The sequence below is a fragment of the Chinchilla lanigera genome, unplaced genomic scaffold, assembly GCF_000276665.1.
Source record: "Chinchilla lanigera isolate Chin_1 unplaced genomic scaffold, ChiLan1.0 scaffold00096, whole genome shotgun sequence".
Classification (NCBI taxonomy): Eukaryota; Metazoa; Chordata; class Mammalia; order Rodentia; family Chinchillidae; genus Chinchilla; species Chinchilla lanigera.
In genome coordinates this window covers 1426457-1444926 of record NW_004955497.1, presented here as the reverse complement: position 1 = coordinate 1444926, position 18470 = coordinate 1426457, and the positions used below count along the sequence as shown (strand labels likewise).

Genomic DNA, 18470 nt, shown 5'->3' with positions numbered 1-18470 from the left:
TCCTCTTCCACAGGCTCAGGATGTATACAAAGTAAGCACCCTGGCTTCCTGCTGAGTCACTTAGCCAAACCTCTAGACTCCCCAAGTTGACACAATGTTTCAACCATAACATAAGCAAAGGAGGCTTACAGTCAGCTGACTGACATTTTTATCATAGTTCACATCTGAAATGCTTAAAACTATACCTGGCATATACAGAGGATGAGGGAGGACAGGCTGAGGACACAGGAATTTACTGAACACCTACTAGTCAGGAAGTGACAAATGCTTATTTGTTGAAAAAAGGCAGAACAGTAAAAAGGGAAAAAGGGAAGAACTGACCAATAAAATGTGTTTGTGTGAATGTATGTGCATACACAGGTAAATGTAAAACATGCATTCGTGTATCTGTATTTTGCAGATATGTGTAGTATCTATTTTATAGATATATACATGCATATACATATGTACACGTGTATATATATCTGTAAAAGTTTTGGATTTGATTTCCTATGCTTTTAGTAATTTGCTTCTGACATCCAAGAGGTTACAGTTTTTTCTTACCCATCAAAAAGTGTTAATTTTGATTAATTCACACTTTTAGTCCTACTTGGGATCAAGGACACATTTAATTCAAAGATGACTATGTTTTTAGGAGCACAAAGGCTGGGTGGACAGACACTGATCACCTTAAGAAAAGGTAACTAGCTCACAGTAAATTCAAATCCAGGCTCAGTGTATCCTTGGCACAGAATTAAATACACTGATCGAGCTCTCTGTGCTACTTTTAAATTTGTAGTTTAGAATCAAAGTCCTCAAAACTCAAATGAAATGAAGAACATCATCAATGTTTTTACTAACAGCAGTGTGAATAACCAGCTTTCCAAGTCAGTGACTCCAACGACCAGAAGTGATTTCTATATACAATATTTAGTGTTTTCTTTTGAAAAATTAAACACTTGAGTGAGCCCGGGTAGTCCCTTGTACGCACTTTCACACATGGGTAGTGTGAGCCGGCAGCGTTAGAAAAGCACCAAGAACAACAACTCAAGGTCAGGTGGCCACAGCGGCAGACGCAACACAGGTGTTGGGGTGGACCAGGAGCTCAGCTGCACTGTGCGCTCCCTTGTCGCCCAGGAATCAGAGGGTCCACACTGCCCCTGACTGAACGCTTGCTGTGCGGGGAACTATTTTAAGAGCTTTCCCTGCCTGAACTCTCCTCCTCCTCCTCCTCTCAGTAACCCTACTGGGAGGTCCTATTTTCACTCTCAATTTACTGATGAGGAAACCGTGATGAGGACCCAGTAACTTGCCCGGCTCACTGAGGATGCGGGGAGTTGGCAAAGGGCCCACAACACTGATTACCAGGCCCCGGGCGTCCTGCGCCCCCGACACAGGCACAGGTGGAGGGCCCGGGGGAGGAGTGTGCGCCAGAGGCAGGCTCCCACACTCGGTGTTAGGTGCTGACAGGCTCGGGGGAGGCCGGGTGCGAGCAGCTAAGGTGGTGGAATGCCCTTGCTGTCACAGACTCTCAGTCTTCACTTTGCCACTCAATCAGACAGCCACAACCAGTGCTTTGATCACAAGGATAATCCCTGGGTTCCACTCCTCCTTGCCAAGAATACGCACAGCGCATTTGGCTTAGAGAGGAATTGGCAAATCACAGTCTGGGGCCTGACCTGGTGCACACATTTTTGTACATCCAGCAAGCCAAGAATGGCCTGCATAGTTTAAACAGAAAAACAGCAAGGAAGAATATTTAATGACACATGAAAATTTTATGACGTTCACATTTCCGTGTCCAAAAATTATGCGACACACCCAAATGTTATTCCCTTACATAATGTCTATGGCTGCTCTCAAGACACCAAAGCAGAAAGGCATCATCCGACGGGCGGAGGTGTGCTTCTTGCGCTCGCCCATCTGTTATCTGGCCCTTTACTCAAACAGTGTGCCTGGCCCTGTAAAAGGCCACCGAGTCAGGTCAAGGGCACCCCAGGCGCACACCAGCAGAGTGTACTGACCCGGGCAAAGCTCCTTCCTCCCTCCCCTCCGCTCCCTGCTTCTTTCTCTGCAGTATTGGGACTGAACCCTGAGAGCACTGAGCCACATCCTTACCCTTTTTTTTTTTAAAGAAAAAAAATCTTATTTTTAATTTTTTTTTCTTATCCCTTTTAAAAATATTTTTAAAAATCGGAACCTGTGTCTAAGTTGCTCAGGCTGGCCTTGAACTTGTGACCCTCCTGCCCTAGCCTCCTGACTAGCTGGGATAACAGGAGTGTGCTATCATGCCTGGTGGATTTCTTCTGGATTCTAATCCTGAGAATACTTTGGTGATGGGGTGCTATTACCTATCTTTAATACTGATTCCCGAGAAGGCTTCTTTTGAGGTGCATACATGCTGCAAGGTGGCCAGACAGGAGGGTGTCCAGCTGTCTCGTTTCCTGTCTGTCTGCGTGCTCATCAGCTGTGAGTCTAGGCATGAGTGCCTCCTTTGAGTGCCTGCTCTTTGAAAGCAGCTCTTGTGTCTTTGTCCCTTGTGGGCGTGGGGCATGACTTCTTCTCTCTCTGCTTGTGACACCATGAAGACCCAGTGAAGCCTCAGAAAGGTGTTCTAGTCACGGAACCCACTTGCTCTTAGACTATAATCTTAAAAACAATTTTAAAAAAACTGGGTTACAGTGTACTTTATAAAAGGCACGTGCCTCAAAAAGTTGGCTGTAAAGTGAATTTCTGTTCACTGAGTCACAGTACCCTGACTTTCATCATCAATTATTTTCAGTATAAAACAGACATTTTCATAGGAAAAGTCTGTACTTAAGACATCATAAAAATCACACTCAAGAATGCAGCAAGCCATTAAAAAACCATACAGAGAAAAAAAATGAAAATTTAAAATGAAAACTTAGTAACCGGTATGCAAGTCACAGAAAGCCACCATCACAGGACGGTGGAGAACGCCGCACGGCAAGCACACTCGCGTCTTGAGGACAGACACATGAGAAGCAGATGTGTTCGGCGGACTTCCCGGCCGTTCCGCCGCAGCCAGTGCAACAGGCAGGAACGGGCTTCCCCTGTCTCAGTTTACTCAAGGAGAACATAAACACCATTGTCTATCAAGACCATGAAGCTGCAGAATATAGCTCTCTGTTGGATGCTGACTTCCAGTGTGGCTTGATTTTTTCTCCCTGGATAGACTGACGTTTGACTTTGAGTTGCTAGAACGTGACCCTCAAACTTTGCTTTTAAAAGAGTAATGCATTTTACTTCAGGTAGTTACAGTAAGTCCACTTCATCATAGGTTAATCGTGTAAACATAAAGAACTGAAAATCCTGGGGTGGACAATGAAATTCTAAGGGAAGTACTTTCCTTTCCAGCATTGATAGTGACTGCTTCATTTACAGAGCATCCGGGAAGGGCCCCACAGCGCAGGGCTCGCTGCAGGGGCCGTGCCTGTAACTCGTACACCACCTAAGTGAGGCTCCCCAGGGTGACACCCTCGAAGGGCCAGTGCCAGCCCGCAAGGCCACAGCTGAGTGACCCAAGCCTGTCACACTGGGAGTCCGGCCATGGTGATGAACACGGCACTGCCTTTTCTGGTGTGCCCTGTCACACTGGCTCTTGGCACTGTCTCTCCGGGGCTAGGCATCCCTCGGCAGGGAGGGGGATGGACGGGGACAGGGAGCTCTCCCCACAGCACCTGGCAGGCACCCTGTGAGGACAGAGCTGCAGGCACAGGAGGCCACAGGGTGCCGAGAGGGGTCCCCAAGGTAAAAGGAAGGGGAGAGGACAGGGGCAGCCACAGCCTGTTCACCCACACTTCCCAGCTGGGCAAGTCTCGGTGCCTGTGCTAGGGACGGGGGAAGGGAGGCCAACACCACAAGCGCTGGGCAGGTGTGGATGCAGTCGGCCCCTCACCAACCAAGGCCTCGACACCCAACAGCGGGAGGAGGCGACGCCACACACCAGGGCTGTCCGCAGTCAGGAACGAAAGGCGAAGGGCAGGCGGGGAACCAGCACGCAGGCACCCTGGGAAGGACTTGTTCAGTGCCAAGGAGCCAAGCAGTGTGAAAGCCTGCTGCAAAACGCCTCAGCGGCGCATACCGCCAGCCGGGAAACCGCCGTGTGAGAACAAGGCTCACCTGTGCACACGACTGGCTGTTCGTGTTGGCCTGGAACAGGCTGGATGCGAGAAGGGAAAACAGCAAAACTGAAGGAGCAGCGGTGCGGAGGCCCGGGCAGGAGGTGACTTTTCACAGAAAGGCCTCTGTCGCTGACGCTGGTGTCTATGCCCAGTCTTCTCTGACCTACCCCACCCTGGGGGAAGCCTTTGCTTTCAATTCTGAATTACCTCAGATTTACAGAGTACCCTGGAAGGGCCACCGAGGCCGAGCAATTCTTCCTGTCAGAAAATCTGGACCTCGGTGGCCTCTGGCACACTTTGGCCTCTCCAGTGTTTTTGAGAGGAGACATCAGGGCCTCCCTGGTGAAAGAGGCTCTGCCTGCCTCCCCTGGGCCGGGGGCTGTATGCTCCCGCACAGCTGCAGGGGATCTCAGCCGCTCACGAAGACCAGGGAGGCTCTGAGAAATCACTAGAAGGTTGCTGACTTGGGAAAGGAACTGGCTGGTTACTCTGAACTTAAAACCTTAAGAAGGAAGTTTAGTGTCTTTGGAGGTAAAGGAAGCTGCTCTTGAATTTTAACACGCAATTACCACATCCCTAAGGGTTCCTCATGACAAGTACACCGTATAGGGACTCTCAGTTTTCAGAGTCACACTTCTCCTGCTTCCTGTGAGCAAGCAGCGTCAAGTCGGGCGGGGAGCCCCCGAAGCTCCCCTTCGTTGACGCCCAGTGCCGTCTGCTGACTTGCTGGCTCTGACAACACTTCTGCTGTAGGTCCATCGTCGCTCACCTGCAACTCCAAGTTCCTAAGAGTTCTAACAGCTTGGTTTTCGGGTGGCAACACGTGAACTTCCTGCACATCAAACTCGACTCTATCTGAAGCTATTTCTGGTCATTGTTGCTCTTCAGTGTGGATCTCCACGTTTGACAATGAATTAATAAGAATGTGTGATGCTGAGGTACTGTGCAAGGATGTCGCAAGCTCTATGGCGAATGTGCTAGGTTATTTTTCCCCACCCCAGAACGTTCTGAATCCTACACCCCAGCACGCCCAAGCGGTTTTGGATGAAGGGCTGGGGGCTGCATCGCTGTCTCGAGCTAGCAAAGAACTGCTGGGCCAGACCTCTAGGACTCAAGACAGCTCGAGCCAGAGGGTCAAAGGGACCCCTAGAGCAGGAGCTGGGAGCGGGGGTGTGACGCATGAGATGTCTGGGCCGGGGCAACAAGCAGACAGCCGCGTGCGTTAGGACTGCGGAGGCCAGGAGGTGCAGGGCAAGCCATCTTCGGCACTCCTGGGACTCAGCTCAGTGCTGCTTCTCGCCGTTTCCTAAGCCCTGGGTCCTGGCTCCCGTGGCCTAGCATGAACAGGCCAGCAGGGGGAGGTTTGCTGGCAGAGCTGGGCTGGCCCTTGGGGAATCCATCCGCCTGGTTAGGAGATGCCACTGAGCCCACAGCTGCGTAAACATACACCGCCAACGGAGCTCCTCCCAGCCCTAGCAGAGTTAGAAAACACACACATATGGAGGCCACAGCAGCCCTGGCAGCAGCATCAGAAACATGTGTATTTATCTTTCCAACTAGGCTCTAACTTCCTTGAATGCAGGGGCCACGTCTTCCTCCTCCCGTCCCCACACTGCATGTGGTGCCTGGCACGCTGCACGCAGCCAGTGAGTGCCAGGAGCGAGGGGCAGTGAGACCTGGAGTAAGAGCTGCAGTTTCCTTTGTCCCGGTCCTGGGTCCATCACAGAAAGCAGCTGCGCAGGCACACGGAGCTGGGTCACAAGTGTGCAGAGTGCTGTGCACAGATAGGAGAGAACGCACGTGTACTTACGGACCCCAATTTAGCATTTCTTTCAATTACTCTCTTCAAAAACCACCCAATTTTTACTAACTTTAATACTACCCATTTTGGTTGACGGGAAAGAGATGAAAACTTAGTAAAGCATCTTAATGCGAACAATGCTACACAGAATCAGGGTCAAGGACTTTGGAGTCACCTAAAGCCTACGCATGCACATGGCGGGCCCAGCTGTGTACGTGGCCACGCTCAGGACTGAGACCTGAACCATGTTTTCTGATTCCTAAACTGTCACCGGCTCTGTACCAAGTCAGACTAACGCATTCTGTGAAACCATCCTCCTTCTCATGGTATTCCTTCAAATGCAAAATTTAAAAATGTAACAGAGTAAAACCTCATTGGTGTGTTCCTCTATGATAATCGGCCCTACTTGATTAATCAATTAGTAGAAAGAGATGTTATTTAAGAAATAAAATATGATACTTACAAACATTCATACATGTATCAGAACAACTGCTTACCAATTAGAGTAAGTGAGGTTTTACTGTGTATAACACACACATATGAAGGACACTCAGATCACTTCGAGATGTTTCTAGACATCCGCCAAAGCCAGTCTCACAGGGCACGAAGCACTTACCACTGCCAGCACTCCCCTCTCTTTTGCCACGGGAGCTCCCACTGCCATCTCTGCCCGACTTTATGCGCTAGAGCAATGAGAAAACAGATTTACAAGAATAATCAATATTGCTTTGAAGCTGCTCTAACAAAAGGCTGAATGCTAAAGTAACGTTATTAAGTGCTTTGGTTTGGGGCTTATTTTTCAAGGGGAACAATATAATACAGGACATATATTTTATATGATTATTTATAATAGTCACCCAAGGAACGATATATGAAAGAGTGCAGGAAATCTGTCCACACACTAAGACCAAGGACTCCAGCTGAAGGTCTGGATCCCTTGGAAATGTCCTGCATGAGACCAGCTGAATACCTAGAACTCCTAACAAAGCCTCCCATGAATCCAGCTGGAGGCCCAGAGCCCATGACAATGTCTCATGCAGGCCTGTTTCATGGATCTGCGCTGGGAAGGCCCAAAGGTCAGTGGTGGAATCTAGGAAGTCTGTGCCAGCGGGATGAAGGATCTGTGCTCGCAGGCTGAGGGATCTGCACTGGAGCCGTGAAGAGACACTCAGAAGAACCAGAGCTCCCCTGACAAGTACCATAGTCACCCTCAGCAACAGTGTGGTCCCAAGCTCCTCCAGTATTTTTGGTTTTGACTTTTTGAGACAGGGTCTCGCTATGCAGTTCAGGCTGGCATTGAGCTTACTTTGTAGCCTAGGCTGGCCTTGAACTCACAACGATCCTCCTGCCCCAGCCTCCCGAGTGCTGGGATTACAGGTGCGGGCCACCATGCCCAGCCAAGCTCCCCTAATGATCAAGATGGCCAAGTTCCCATCAGGGAAGCCAACGCAGCAAGCTTCTTCAGGAGCCTGAGCTGTGTACCTTCTTCCCCTCGGAGCCGGGAAGCGATGTTCAGAGTGAAGACCAGAGCTCCTCCAAAGTGAACCAAAGCCATTCTCAGTGCCAACAAGGTCCCGAGCTCCTTGCAGGATGAAAACAGCTAAGTTCATCAGAAAGCCAGCATGATGAGCTCCTCCAAAACAACCAATTGCTCCTTACAGCTTCTACCAGCTCCAACAGCCTTTCTCCGCTCCCAACAGCCTCTTTAGTTCCCAAAGCCTTTCTTCTTCTCCAGGTCTGCCTCTTATGCTGCTGGCAACAGTCCCCAGGTGGGTCTCCCACACCCAGCACCACGCTTGCTCAGTTCAGCTGGGGGTTATAAGTTGACCACCAGTTGTCAATCTATTACACTAAGTAATCCTTAGAACTAATTCTTCAACACCTGACAGTTGATTCTTTAGGAAAAAAAGATGGAAGGGAAAGGTTCAAAGGCTGCCATCTAAGACAAATGACATTCCCACTCCTAAGTGTTCAGACAACTCATAAATCAAACAGTGTTTCCTTGACGTGAAGCCTCAGGCCTGAAACATGATTGTCTAAGGGAGAGGTCAAAGAGGGGAGGAAAGAAATCTACAGGAAGTCCTGTCTTACTCCTAATCTGTAATAGCTGGATTTGATCTACTTTAGGGTTAAAAAAGAGTAAGCTGGCGTTTGAAACTGAACTTCTAAAATAAAGGTACTACAAAAATCTGACAAAATATTTACAGTCTTTCCAACAGTTTACTTTCTTAGCTCCACACCCACTTTCAAAGCATAAGAAGTATCTCCAAACTGATATTCTTAAATTTCTTGCTACACTGTATGGTGCTTCCGTGTTATATCAGAATTTTTGTGTTAACACTGAATCTGCCTGTAAGGCACACTGTCAAATTATGTATAATGGTTGATTTACAGCGATACAGGGTGGTTAGTGAGTAGAAATAGACAGCTTTGGATAAATATTTGTAATTGGGTTGAAACTTCTTAATGTAGATATTTTATTTAGATCATCAATATAGTTAGTTCAAAGGGCAAATTATTTACTCCCACAACCCTGAATACTTTCCAAACATTTATGAATTATCAGGTCATGGCTGAGGTTATTGACACTGGTCTTCTAGGATGAAAAAGTTCCTTTCAATGGTTCAAGGCTCATTTCTATAAAATGAAGTACTGTATCCTAAAACTGAGGACTCTCAAACATTATATAAACATGGCCAAGTTTTCCTATTAAAAAGAAAAAAATACCTCCCTTGAAATGCCATTTTTCTCCTTGTTTTCATAGTCAAAAGAAACTCTCAGAATGATGTAGCAAAGTAAGAATTTTAACATCTAGCATCGCCCATCTCCCAGCCCCATCAGAGCCCCCAGCCCGCCCCTCCTCCCAATTTATCAAGAGACACCTAAGCCTGGTGGCCTCGGCAGCTTTCCCCCTTCCTGACCCACCCTTAGGCCACTGGAAAACGCCCGGAGTGACCCAGGGCTTCGCAGCAGGCTCCGTGTGCAGACCTGTGCGCCACATTCTGCCCTCTTCACTCGACAGCTGACTGTCCTGTCTGCTTCGGGAGTCAGGAGCAGCAGCAGTCCAGAAACGACACAGTCCTCCCTGTCCGCCGGGCTCCCTCTGTGTCCTCCTGCAGCGGCAGCTGTGGTCAGGTCCTGCTCTGCTGGCTCCTCTGCCTCCCTCGCCACCTCACACCTCTGGCACCATTCTTCTCCACACCTAACTCCAGGGGTCCAATCCACGCCGCTCCGCGCACAGGCCCCCAGGGACTGTCTCTGTGGCGCTGAACCCTTCGCCTCTCGCTCCCCACTGAGCACTGGCCTCAGACACCACACGGCCTCCACGCCCTCTGCCTCCCGCTGTGCCTGCGCCCTGGGCACCATAGCCGATGGCCAGGCCTTACTGGATCTTCTGCAGCACACACCAGAGAGGCTTTCCGGGGGATGAGGAGCCAAGGCAGGGCCACGAGTGAGGACCTTAGAAACCAAAAGCCTTTAAGAAAAGACGCGATTGGTACTCTCGGCCCGCCAAATACAACCCATGTACACATCACATTTTGATGCCAAGGACATACATTCTATTTTTTATTTTTTGAGGAATTTTCTCAGTGAAATAATATATAGCACAAACAGGACATTCTTGTAGATTTTATTACATACATAAAAAAGTTTTGCATTTTTTCATTATAATCAATTTTAAAGCTATGCTTTTATAGGATCTTAAAATGGACTCTTTCCTATTAAAAATATAACCAAAAGGTTTCTGCTTAACTAGATTGTAAACATTTTTATTGCTTTTTGGTAATGACTGGAAATTTGGGTGTAGGCACCACTTATATACTCTATTAATTCTGAATGTCACATACTATTTTGTCAATCTGGCCAAAAGAAAGCATTTCTTGAGATTGCTTCCTGACTTCCCGGGGTGGGGGTGAGGAGATGGAAAGTACTGGAGGAGCATTGCTCTATTTGAATAGTTTAAAAACATAATGAATTTGAGTAAAGTATTAGTTATTAATATACCACTACTTTGGGGCTAGCAACAAAAATTTTCTGTATAGTGTATTGTTTCTTTATTCTCTTGTTTGGTTGTTGTTTGTTTTTTTTCCAGTACCAGGAATCGAACTCACAACCTCACGCTTGCCAGGCAGGTGCTGTGCTGCTGAGCTAAATCCTCAGCCTGTTTCTTTATTCTCTTTCTTTTCTTTTCTGTCTCTTTCCCACACACACATCCAGCACTGACAGACTCCGTGCAGCCAATGTTCTTATGTTCAGTGAGCAAATGAACAAAACATCGTAAAAACCCCCAGATCAAAAAACAAAAACCAAACAAAACAGCATTTCTGCTGGGCCTGGCAGCAAATCCCTATAATACCAGCACACTGGGAATTTGAAGCAGGATGATCACAGGTCCAAGGCAATGGCCCTGGATCACAAGTCCAGGGCAATTTACTAACCTAGCAAGACTCTCAAAATAAAACATAAAAAAGGAGAGTACTCCCTGAGTTCAAGCCCTAGATAGATTTGTTTTCCATTCATAAGTTTGCACAAATCTTTCTCCATTGTAAAACAATTTTTAAAAATCCACGGCCCGATTCAGTTATGTCTACTTCCCTCTCTCACCTTAAATCAGACTTTGCATACTGAACTGGTATTTGATCATCTGGAAGGTGACTCTTTGGGGGCATCACCGAGTATAAAAATTTCACACACACCCACATACACTCACAGGAACAGGCTGGCCAGGCTGCCTCTTTCATCTTTTCCTTCCTGAAGGCATGAGCACAGGTCCACTCTATGATTTCACAGCTCCAGGTAAAGGCTTGCTGTGATTATCTCTAATTTCAACTACCTGACTTTCACAATGTCTTAAATTAGCAATACGGGAGGGTTCACTTATAAATATGTACAAGGACCAGGAACTTTAGCAAGAAAAGTATGAAAGTTAGACTTACGATAGAAAGTTACCAAACATGATAAAGATACTGACCAACAATGTTGAAATATTTAAACAAGACACATATGTATACTGAGGTACAAGCATTAATAATGATGTTTGTGAAGACATTTTAATTATTATATAGGAAAAATGTTTTTACATCAGGGTTGATTCTAAATAAGAAACAGAACGGGTAACAATCTGAAGCTTTAAATTCAAACTTAGAAAAGGAGAGCATCCTTTTAATTTTGTTTGGTCCCGGGAATCAAAGTCAGGACCTCGCATTTGCCATGCAGGCACTTGTGCCGCTGAGCTGTATCCCCGGCCCCTAAGGACAGCACCCTTAATTAAGAAGTTTATTACACTTTGTTCCATAACTATAGGTTTCATGCCCATAGAAGCCGGAAAACCAGAAGCCCTACCTCCCTGGGTCACAGACTAAGAACGAGGGCCCGAGGTGGGAGGGATGAGAAGGACCGGAGACGCTGGCTCTCAGGGCTGTGTGGCTTCCTTCTCTGCAGCCCCTTTTCCTCTTCCCGGCATTGCTCCTTTACCCGATACTCCTTCCCTCATGTGTATAAGCAAAACTTAGGTGAGCAAACATCAAGAAACTACTCCTGGGTCTAAAGTAAAATGAGGAGAACCAGAGAAGACCAAGGAAACTCTCTTGTGCGAGCAGGACAATTTACAGAAAGGGGCGAGAGGGAAAGGGCCACTCTGGGTGAAATTTGGAGAAATCAAACAGATTTTAAGGAAATCGAAAAGAGGGACTAAACTTTTTTTGTATTTTGTGGTTGTGGACTATGACTTTAATTCTTTTTCTTTTGAGACAGGGTCTCACTATGCAATTGGGATTGGCCTTGAACTCCCTTTGTAGCACAGGCCGCCCTGGAACTCACAGAAATCCTCATGCCTCAGCCTCCCAAGTGCTGGGATTACAGGTGTGTGCCACTGTGCCCAGCTTGACTTTAATTCTTAAAACAGACTGGGATATAACAAAGTTTGAGTGCAAAAGCAAAAACTGTCATGAGAGAAGATGTCTCAGTGACATTGAGTTTCACGCAGATTACGATGAGGTCAGTAATAAAATATTACCCAGAGAGACTCTGTGTAAGTTCAGAGATGTTAATAATTTGGGTAAAATAAGTAAGAAAACACTGAACAGTTCACATGCACCAGTGCTGACTCACATGAGTATGTTCAAGTAGTCCTAAAGTCAACACGGAATTTCTGAGTATAACGTAAAGATTTGCAATTAATGAATCACTTATTGGTAGAAAAATGTATTTCTACAATTCCTGGGGTCCTTGACAAATGATTTGCTCCCATGTATTTTAAATATTCTTTCTGAAATATAGTTATCACTGTCAATTACAGGGCTTGTTAAGTCTAATACCTTTTTTTGAGACAGGGTCTCGCTATGCAGTTCAAGTTGGCCTTGAGCTCACTCTGTAGCCCAGACTGGTCTTGAACTCACAACGATCCTCCTGCCTCAGCCTCCCGAGTGCTGGGATTACAGGCGTGTGCCACCACACCTGGCTCTAATACCTTTTAAAATACATTCTCAGAAGAAACCATTATCTTCACCATAAGAAGTGGTTTTATTTTTTTCAAAGTACAGTTTCAGGATAAAAGTTACTTAATACATATATAAATACTTTGATGGAAGAGGAAATGAGAGGCATAGTAGTAAGTGGAAAAAAAAAGTGTTTCAATAACATTAATCTACTCATTTAGCTACAGAAAATTTACTAGTCCTTAGGACTCTGTCCAAAGTAGTGAGCCCGATGTATAAAGAGCTGAGCAAATACAGGCAGAGCCTGTGATAAAGCAGAGGGCAAAGAAGAGGAGAGGGCAAAAGGCAAGGTGGATCAAACATGAGCCACACGTCCTACAGGGAGTAAGGGACAGCCTGGTACCTACAAAGACACAACCAAGACACAACAAACAATGAGGAAATTAAATTAGCAGTAGCCTACAAAAATCGGGAGAATTAATTCTCAGACCATTTAAGGGAGATGCTTTCCTTTTCACCTCACAGGCCCATTTCCAAGGAGTCCCTGGCATCAGAGTTTGCTGAAGCTTACACCGAGAGTCCTTGTGAAGCTGGGCCTGCTGGTCCCATGCCTATAATCCCAGCACTCTGGGAAGCTGAGGCAGGAGAGTCACAAATTCAAGCCCAGCCCGAGGAATTTAATTAACCAAACCCCGTCTAAAAATATAAAAAGGGCTGGGATGTAGCCCAATACATTGGTCCTGGGTTCAATCCCCAATCCCAAGTACCCCATAAGGAAACAAAAAAGATGTAGCATCTCTTGTGAATAACATCAAGAATCAACAAATGGGACTATATCAAGTTAAAAAGCGTCTGCATAGCAAAGGAAACAACAGAATGAAGAAACTCTGCAGAGGAGGAAATCTGTGCCAGCTACTTCTGATAGAAGATTAAATTCTAAAATGTACAAACAATCCTCAAAAATTTAAGGATGAAAAAATTTGCCACGAAACAACAAACCCAGTGAAAAAGCTGGCAAGTAACTAAATACGATACTTTTCTAGAGAAGTTCAAATGGCTACATGTTCAACATCTCTAGCCAACAGGAAAATGCAAATTAAAACTACACTACAATCCCATCTCACTCCAGTCAAAATGGCTATCAAAAATACAAGAGTGAAAGGTGATGAAGACGGGGTGGGGTGAGGCCTCCTATGTGGTTGGTAGGGATGTACTCAAGTGTGAACACTACGGAAGCCAGCACAGAGGTTCCTCAAAAGACTAAACACAGAAATACCACTCATGGTTATATGTCCCAAAGCACTAAAGACCGCATTCTACATGCTCACATGTACACCCATGTTTACAGCAGCACAATTCACGATCGCTAAGCTGGGGGAACATCAGATGAATGGATAAAGAAAACGTGGTGTTCACGTATTACAGCAGCCATTGATATTTTCCTACTAATCTATCCATAACTGTGTTAAGTTTGTAATGTTCCTATCCTATTTCATAATGTGTGTTTATTATTATGTGTTTCCTACAACAACCATTGAGAATAGTTAATGATTTTTCAATAGGTCACTCATGTATAGTTCTATTTATTTTCTTTAGAAGCCACTTTGAAGATACCAAAGTATAGCACAACAACTCTTGATAATCTCCTACCTCTTTTGTCTCTAACTCACTATTATTTGTCTATTTGTTTTCCTGAGAAACTATTTTGTAGATAATAATATGTAAAACGATAACCATTGATAATTTCCTACCATTTTGTCTGTAATTTGCTAAGTCCCCCCTATTATTATGTTATCCTTCTTTTATTCTTTAAAATAAAAAAAAAAAAAAAAAAAGAAAACGTGGTGTTTATGTACAAATGGAACAGGACTCAGCTAGAATAAAGTAATGTCATCTTCGGGAAAACGGACAAAACTAAAAACTATCATGTTAAGGGCAAATAGCTAGACGCAGAAAGGTAAATATTGCACATTTTCTCTTATAGGATAAACCTAAAAATAAATAGATAGATAGATGATAGATAGACAGGTAGGTAGACAGATAGGGGCAAGTTGAGGAAAACCCAGAGGCAGACTTCTGGAGACAGGGAAGGGGAGAGGGAGGACAGAGAAAAGGAGGCAGGATAACAGGATTGAAATGAAGGCATGTTAGCTGCAGGTGCCCACTTCCTCAAACAAACTCCGCTATTATTATTATTATTTTTTTTTGTGTGTGTGTGGTTTTTCTCCAGTACCGGGAACTGAACTCACGACCTTGCGCTTGTCAAGCAGGCGCTTTTGCCGCTGAGCTAAATCCCCAGCCCCTCCGCTATTATTAACATAGTTAAAAACAATGACCTGTGAACTGGCTGCAAGAAGTTCCCAGGAAGGCAGAAGGTACTTCTTACTCTTTGAAAGTGGTCAGTGCTGGAAGTCCACTGAATGGGACATACTAACACGTAACTGTCTTAGTAAGTTATATGTGATCCACATCTGTAGCAGTCTGTGCTCCCTTTCAGGGTGACTAACCAGAATTACTGATGCTGAAATCTGTGAGGTCTGAAGACTCTGACTGTATCTGGATCCACGGCTCTGAATTAGGGGGCCTGACTAGTAGTGCACTAAGTTCCAAAAAACTTCCTTGGTTTGAAATATATCCTTGTATTTCTACCCATAGGGAACCCATTTCTTACAAAATTTTACCCTTAAACTAAAATTTTAGTTATGCTGGAACTGAAAAAAATTTTCCAGTGCTTCTTTCTTGTTTTTGTTTGTTTGTTTGTTTTTGTTTTTCTTCCGGTACCAGGAATCGAACTCATGACCTTGCGCTTGCTAGGCAGGCACTGTGCCACTGAGCTAAATCCCCAGCCCCAGTGCTTCTTTCTGACAGAAGCTCCTAACATTCACTTGAGCTATAGCAGATTGACATTTTGAAAATTAACACATAGTTTTTGGCCCATATGAGATACCTGTTCCCTTATTTCCTTCATTCTTTCCAGCCTCTTGAGTTTTGTGACATATTCTTGAACCTCTTTTAATCCAATATCTGTGCAGAGACGAATCAAGAAGCGCAGACCTAAATTGTGAAAGAATGTATTTAGAAAAAAAGTGTGCATAGTGGTGAAAGTCCACAAATCAATGAATTCAGCCTTTCAGGACACAAGCAGGAATGAGGCCCAGAAATGATGTTTTTCTTTTCCTTTCTTGAAAAACAATTTTACTCCACAATCTCTGGACCAACCCTCTCCACATGTCTGGTCCTCAGGTTAGCACATCCTGGAGGAGCACAACACAAAGACACTTCTTGGTGAGAACTCCAAAGGCAGACGTGACATCTGTTACCGTGCTGATGGGAGATTCATACATACACGTGAAGAGATCTAAGGGAGTCTAGGCTCCTGAATGTAGACTATCTGAACATGTAATAATAACTACTAAGAAAGGTTCGTACTGTGAGTAAATGTGTTCACTCATTTCCTCATTCATCTGTTTTTGCAGTGCTGGGCATGGAACCCAGGGCTTTGCGCACACTAGGCAGTGCTCTAGCACTGAGCTACACTTCCAGCTCCACTTTTACAATTAACTTCAAGACACTGACTCTGCTCCTGAAGTCTCCCTCCCTTCCCCGCTGGGCACTGCCTGTCTTCTGCCCTGACCTCCCTCTCTCCATCTCGCCTGGCCCACCTAACATCAGCTCACGTTGTGCAGGGTCCTGGGAGGTTTGCCTTACAGTCTTCAGTCGCTCTGCCTGGCCATAGCTTAAACCTGGTCTCTGACTCCTCAGCCTTTGCCACATTTGTTGCTAGGCATTATTACAACTTTACTAAAATAACAGATCGGATCTCCACCCGAAATCCACAGTACTTCAAAGAAAACCTACCCCATGCTGACATCATGATTTCCCCCCAAATCTCTTTTTTTTTTTTTTTTTTGTCTTTTTGAGATAGGTTCTCATTATGTAGTTCAGGTTGGCCTTGAGCTCACTTGGTAGCCCAGGCTGGACTCAAACTCACAATGATCCTCCTGCCTCAGCCTCCCAAGTGCTGGGATTACAGGCGTGCGCCACCATGTCAGCAAAATCTCCTTTTTTCCTGTATTATCTCTCATTTTATCCTTCACTATCTGCATAAATATCCATTTTTCTTTCCTTTCTTCTACTTTATAGTAATCATTCTGACTCTGTTATACATCTTGAGGACATTTCTCCCCACCACCGAGAGGCCCTTGCATTCTGCCTTGCTGTTGCATAGCAGGGTGGGATCTGGGGCTGGGACTACCCTCACACAGCTCTCAGCCTCCTGCTGTGAGTGGCCCTGGGGGTTCCCCTCACTCCCGGTGCTCTGCCTCACGAAGTGCTTTGCTTTTTTACTGGCCTCATCGCTACTTTATCTAGCCCTGAAGTTTCTTCTCTCTTAGTAGAAACTTCCTCTAGATTTCCCCAGATTTAATTATCTCTTTGTCCTTGGTAGAAAAAAACCCTTTTGTAGTATATAGCAAAACATATGTTCCATCTGCTACATTTTTTGAAACAGACTGAATTTGGAAATAGATTGTACATTCTTGTGTCTCCTTGCTGTTCCTGACGCTGTTCTCCTACCTGGAATGCCTGCTGCTGCCCTTCCTGGCTGGCAAGGCATCTGAAGTGTGAAACCAGTTACACAATCGTCCCCTAATTCTGGCACAGTTGGGAGTGCTCTACTTCTACAGCTCTCTGACCATTTCTCATTTATCTCATTCATTATATCCTATTAGTTCAATGATTATTAGTGAGTCCTAGGGAACAGAAATCAAGACTTCACTGTTCACTGTTATATCACCGGCACATAGGATATAGCTGATAAAAATTTAGTGGAACAAATAAATGAATAAGAAACCAGGAAGTCTTAAAGCTAACAATGAAGTTTAAAAAAATTATTGCTATTATAACAAAATAATACAAAAATATATTGAAATAAATTTATATGCTGATGTTGTCCAACTTTGGGGGCAGCTGGGGATGGAACCCAGGACCTTAATTAAACACACTGGCAAGCACTCTACCACTGAGCTTTACCCAGCCCGGCCTTCTGTGCCCATTAACGGATCTAAGAGGCAGCTCAAACACAGCACATCCCCAACCAACTTTTGCTTTTTCCCTCCAAAATGTGCTCCCCTTCCCCAGTTTTCCACATTTCAGAGTTAGTGGCCCCACCCTCCCAGCTCTCCACACCTAGGTCCCGGGTGTCATCCTTGGCACCCCCCCCCTTCCCCCCCGCCAATCCAGGGACCCAGCAAGTTGTCGTCGACATCTTACAAACCTGTTCTCAATCTGACCCGTCCTTTCCCCACCTCCACTGCTATCGCTGGAGGCCAGGCTAATAGTGCGCACTCACTCTCAGGGAGATAATGCCTACCCAGCCGACTCTCCAGGTAACAGGCAGAGCGATCTTCTCATGTGGGCCTCCAGTACTGAAGCCTGAGTCACTCCTACTGCAGATGCTGTCAGGTCAGATTACTATTCTGCTCAGCGTTCTCCAGTGGGTGACTGTCTCCCAAGATGCGCCCCACAGTCCTCACCGGAGGCCTGGGAGGACCTCAGGCCCTGCCCTCGCAGGCTACCTCCCCTCTGACTCAGCTCCTCCTATTCTCCCACCACACAGCCCACCACGCGCCAAGCGCACGAACCTCCGTATTTTCATGGTTTGCTTCCTTTCATTCTTTCTGGGCTCTGCTCAGAGGCTGCCCTGTCTAAAACACGCACCCTCCAGTACTGTCCACCTCCTCCCCTCTGCTTCCTTCACAGCACTATGACTACCGACGTGCTACACATCTGTTACTGTCTTTCTCTTTCCACTAGAATAAAAACTCACAACACCAGGGATTTTAGTTTATCAGTTTTCTGCTCTATCTGCAGTGGTAGAACAACGTCTGGACCACAGTCATTTCTTAAGAATTTAGACAGAGATAACCAACTTAAGACCATTAAAAGTACTGTAAAGGTACTAGTACTAAAATGATTTAAAATGTTACACATTACTGTATAAATTGCCTATATATAAATTTACATTAATAATTCACATTAAGGTTTCTCTTCCTATTTTCAGAAGAAAGGCTTAGGGATTTTTTTTTTTTTTTTTTTTTTTTTTTTTTT

General features: G+C 45.4%; 1 protein-coding gene across 8 annotated transcripts in view; it reads right to left on the bottom strand.

The window, feature by feature from the left end:
- Ift88 (intraflagellar transport 88) overlaps positions 1 to 18470 on the bottom strand; it is a 115830-nt gene that overhangs the window by 9862 nt on the left and 87498 nt on the right. For 2 of the 8 annotated variants that reach the window (XR_264192.2, XM_005406309.2), the window contains exons 23-25: positions 15310 to 15416; positions 6542 to 6608; positions 5801 to 5898 (exon numbers count right to left, since the gene is read on the bottom strand). Coding sequence is in view for 7 of the 8 variants with exons in the window: in XM_005406309.2 (XP_005406366.1) it covers positions 5801 to 5898; positions 6542 to 6608; positions 15310 to 15416 (272 nt within the window). In the remaining variant the exon portion in view is untranslated. The remainder of the gene's footprint in view (positions 1 to 5800; positions 5899 to 6541; positions 6609 to 15309; positions 15417 to 18470) is intronic. The other 6 variants (XM_005406308.2, XM_005406310.2, XM_013505482.1 and 3 more) reach the window with 3 other exon arrangements.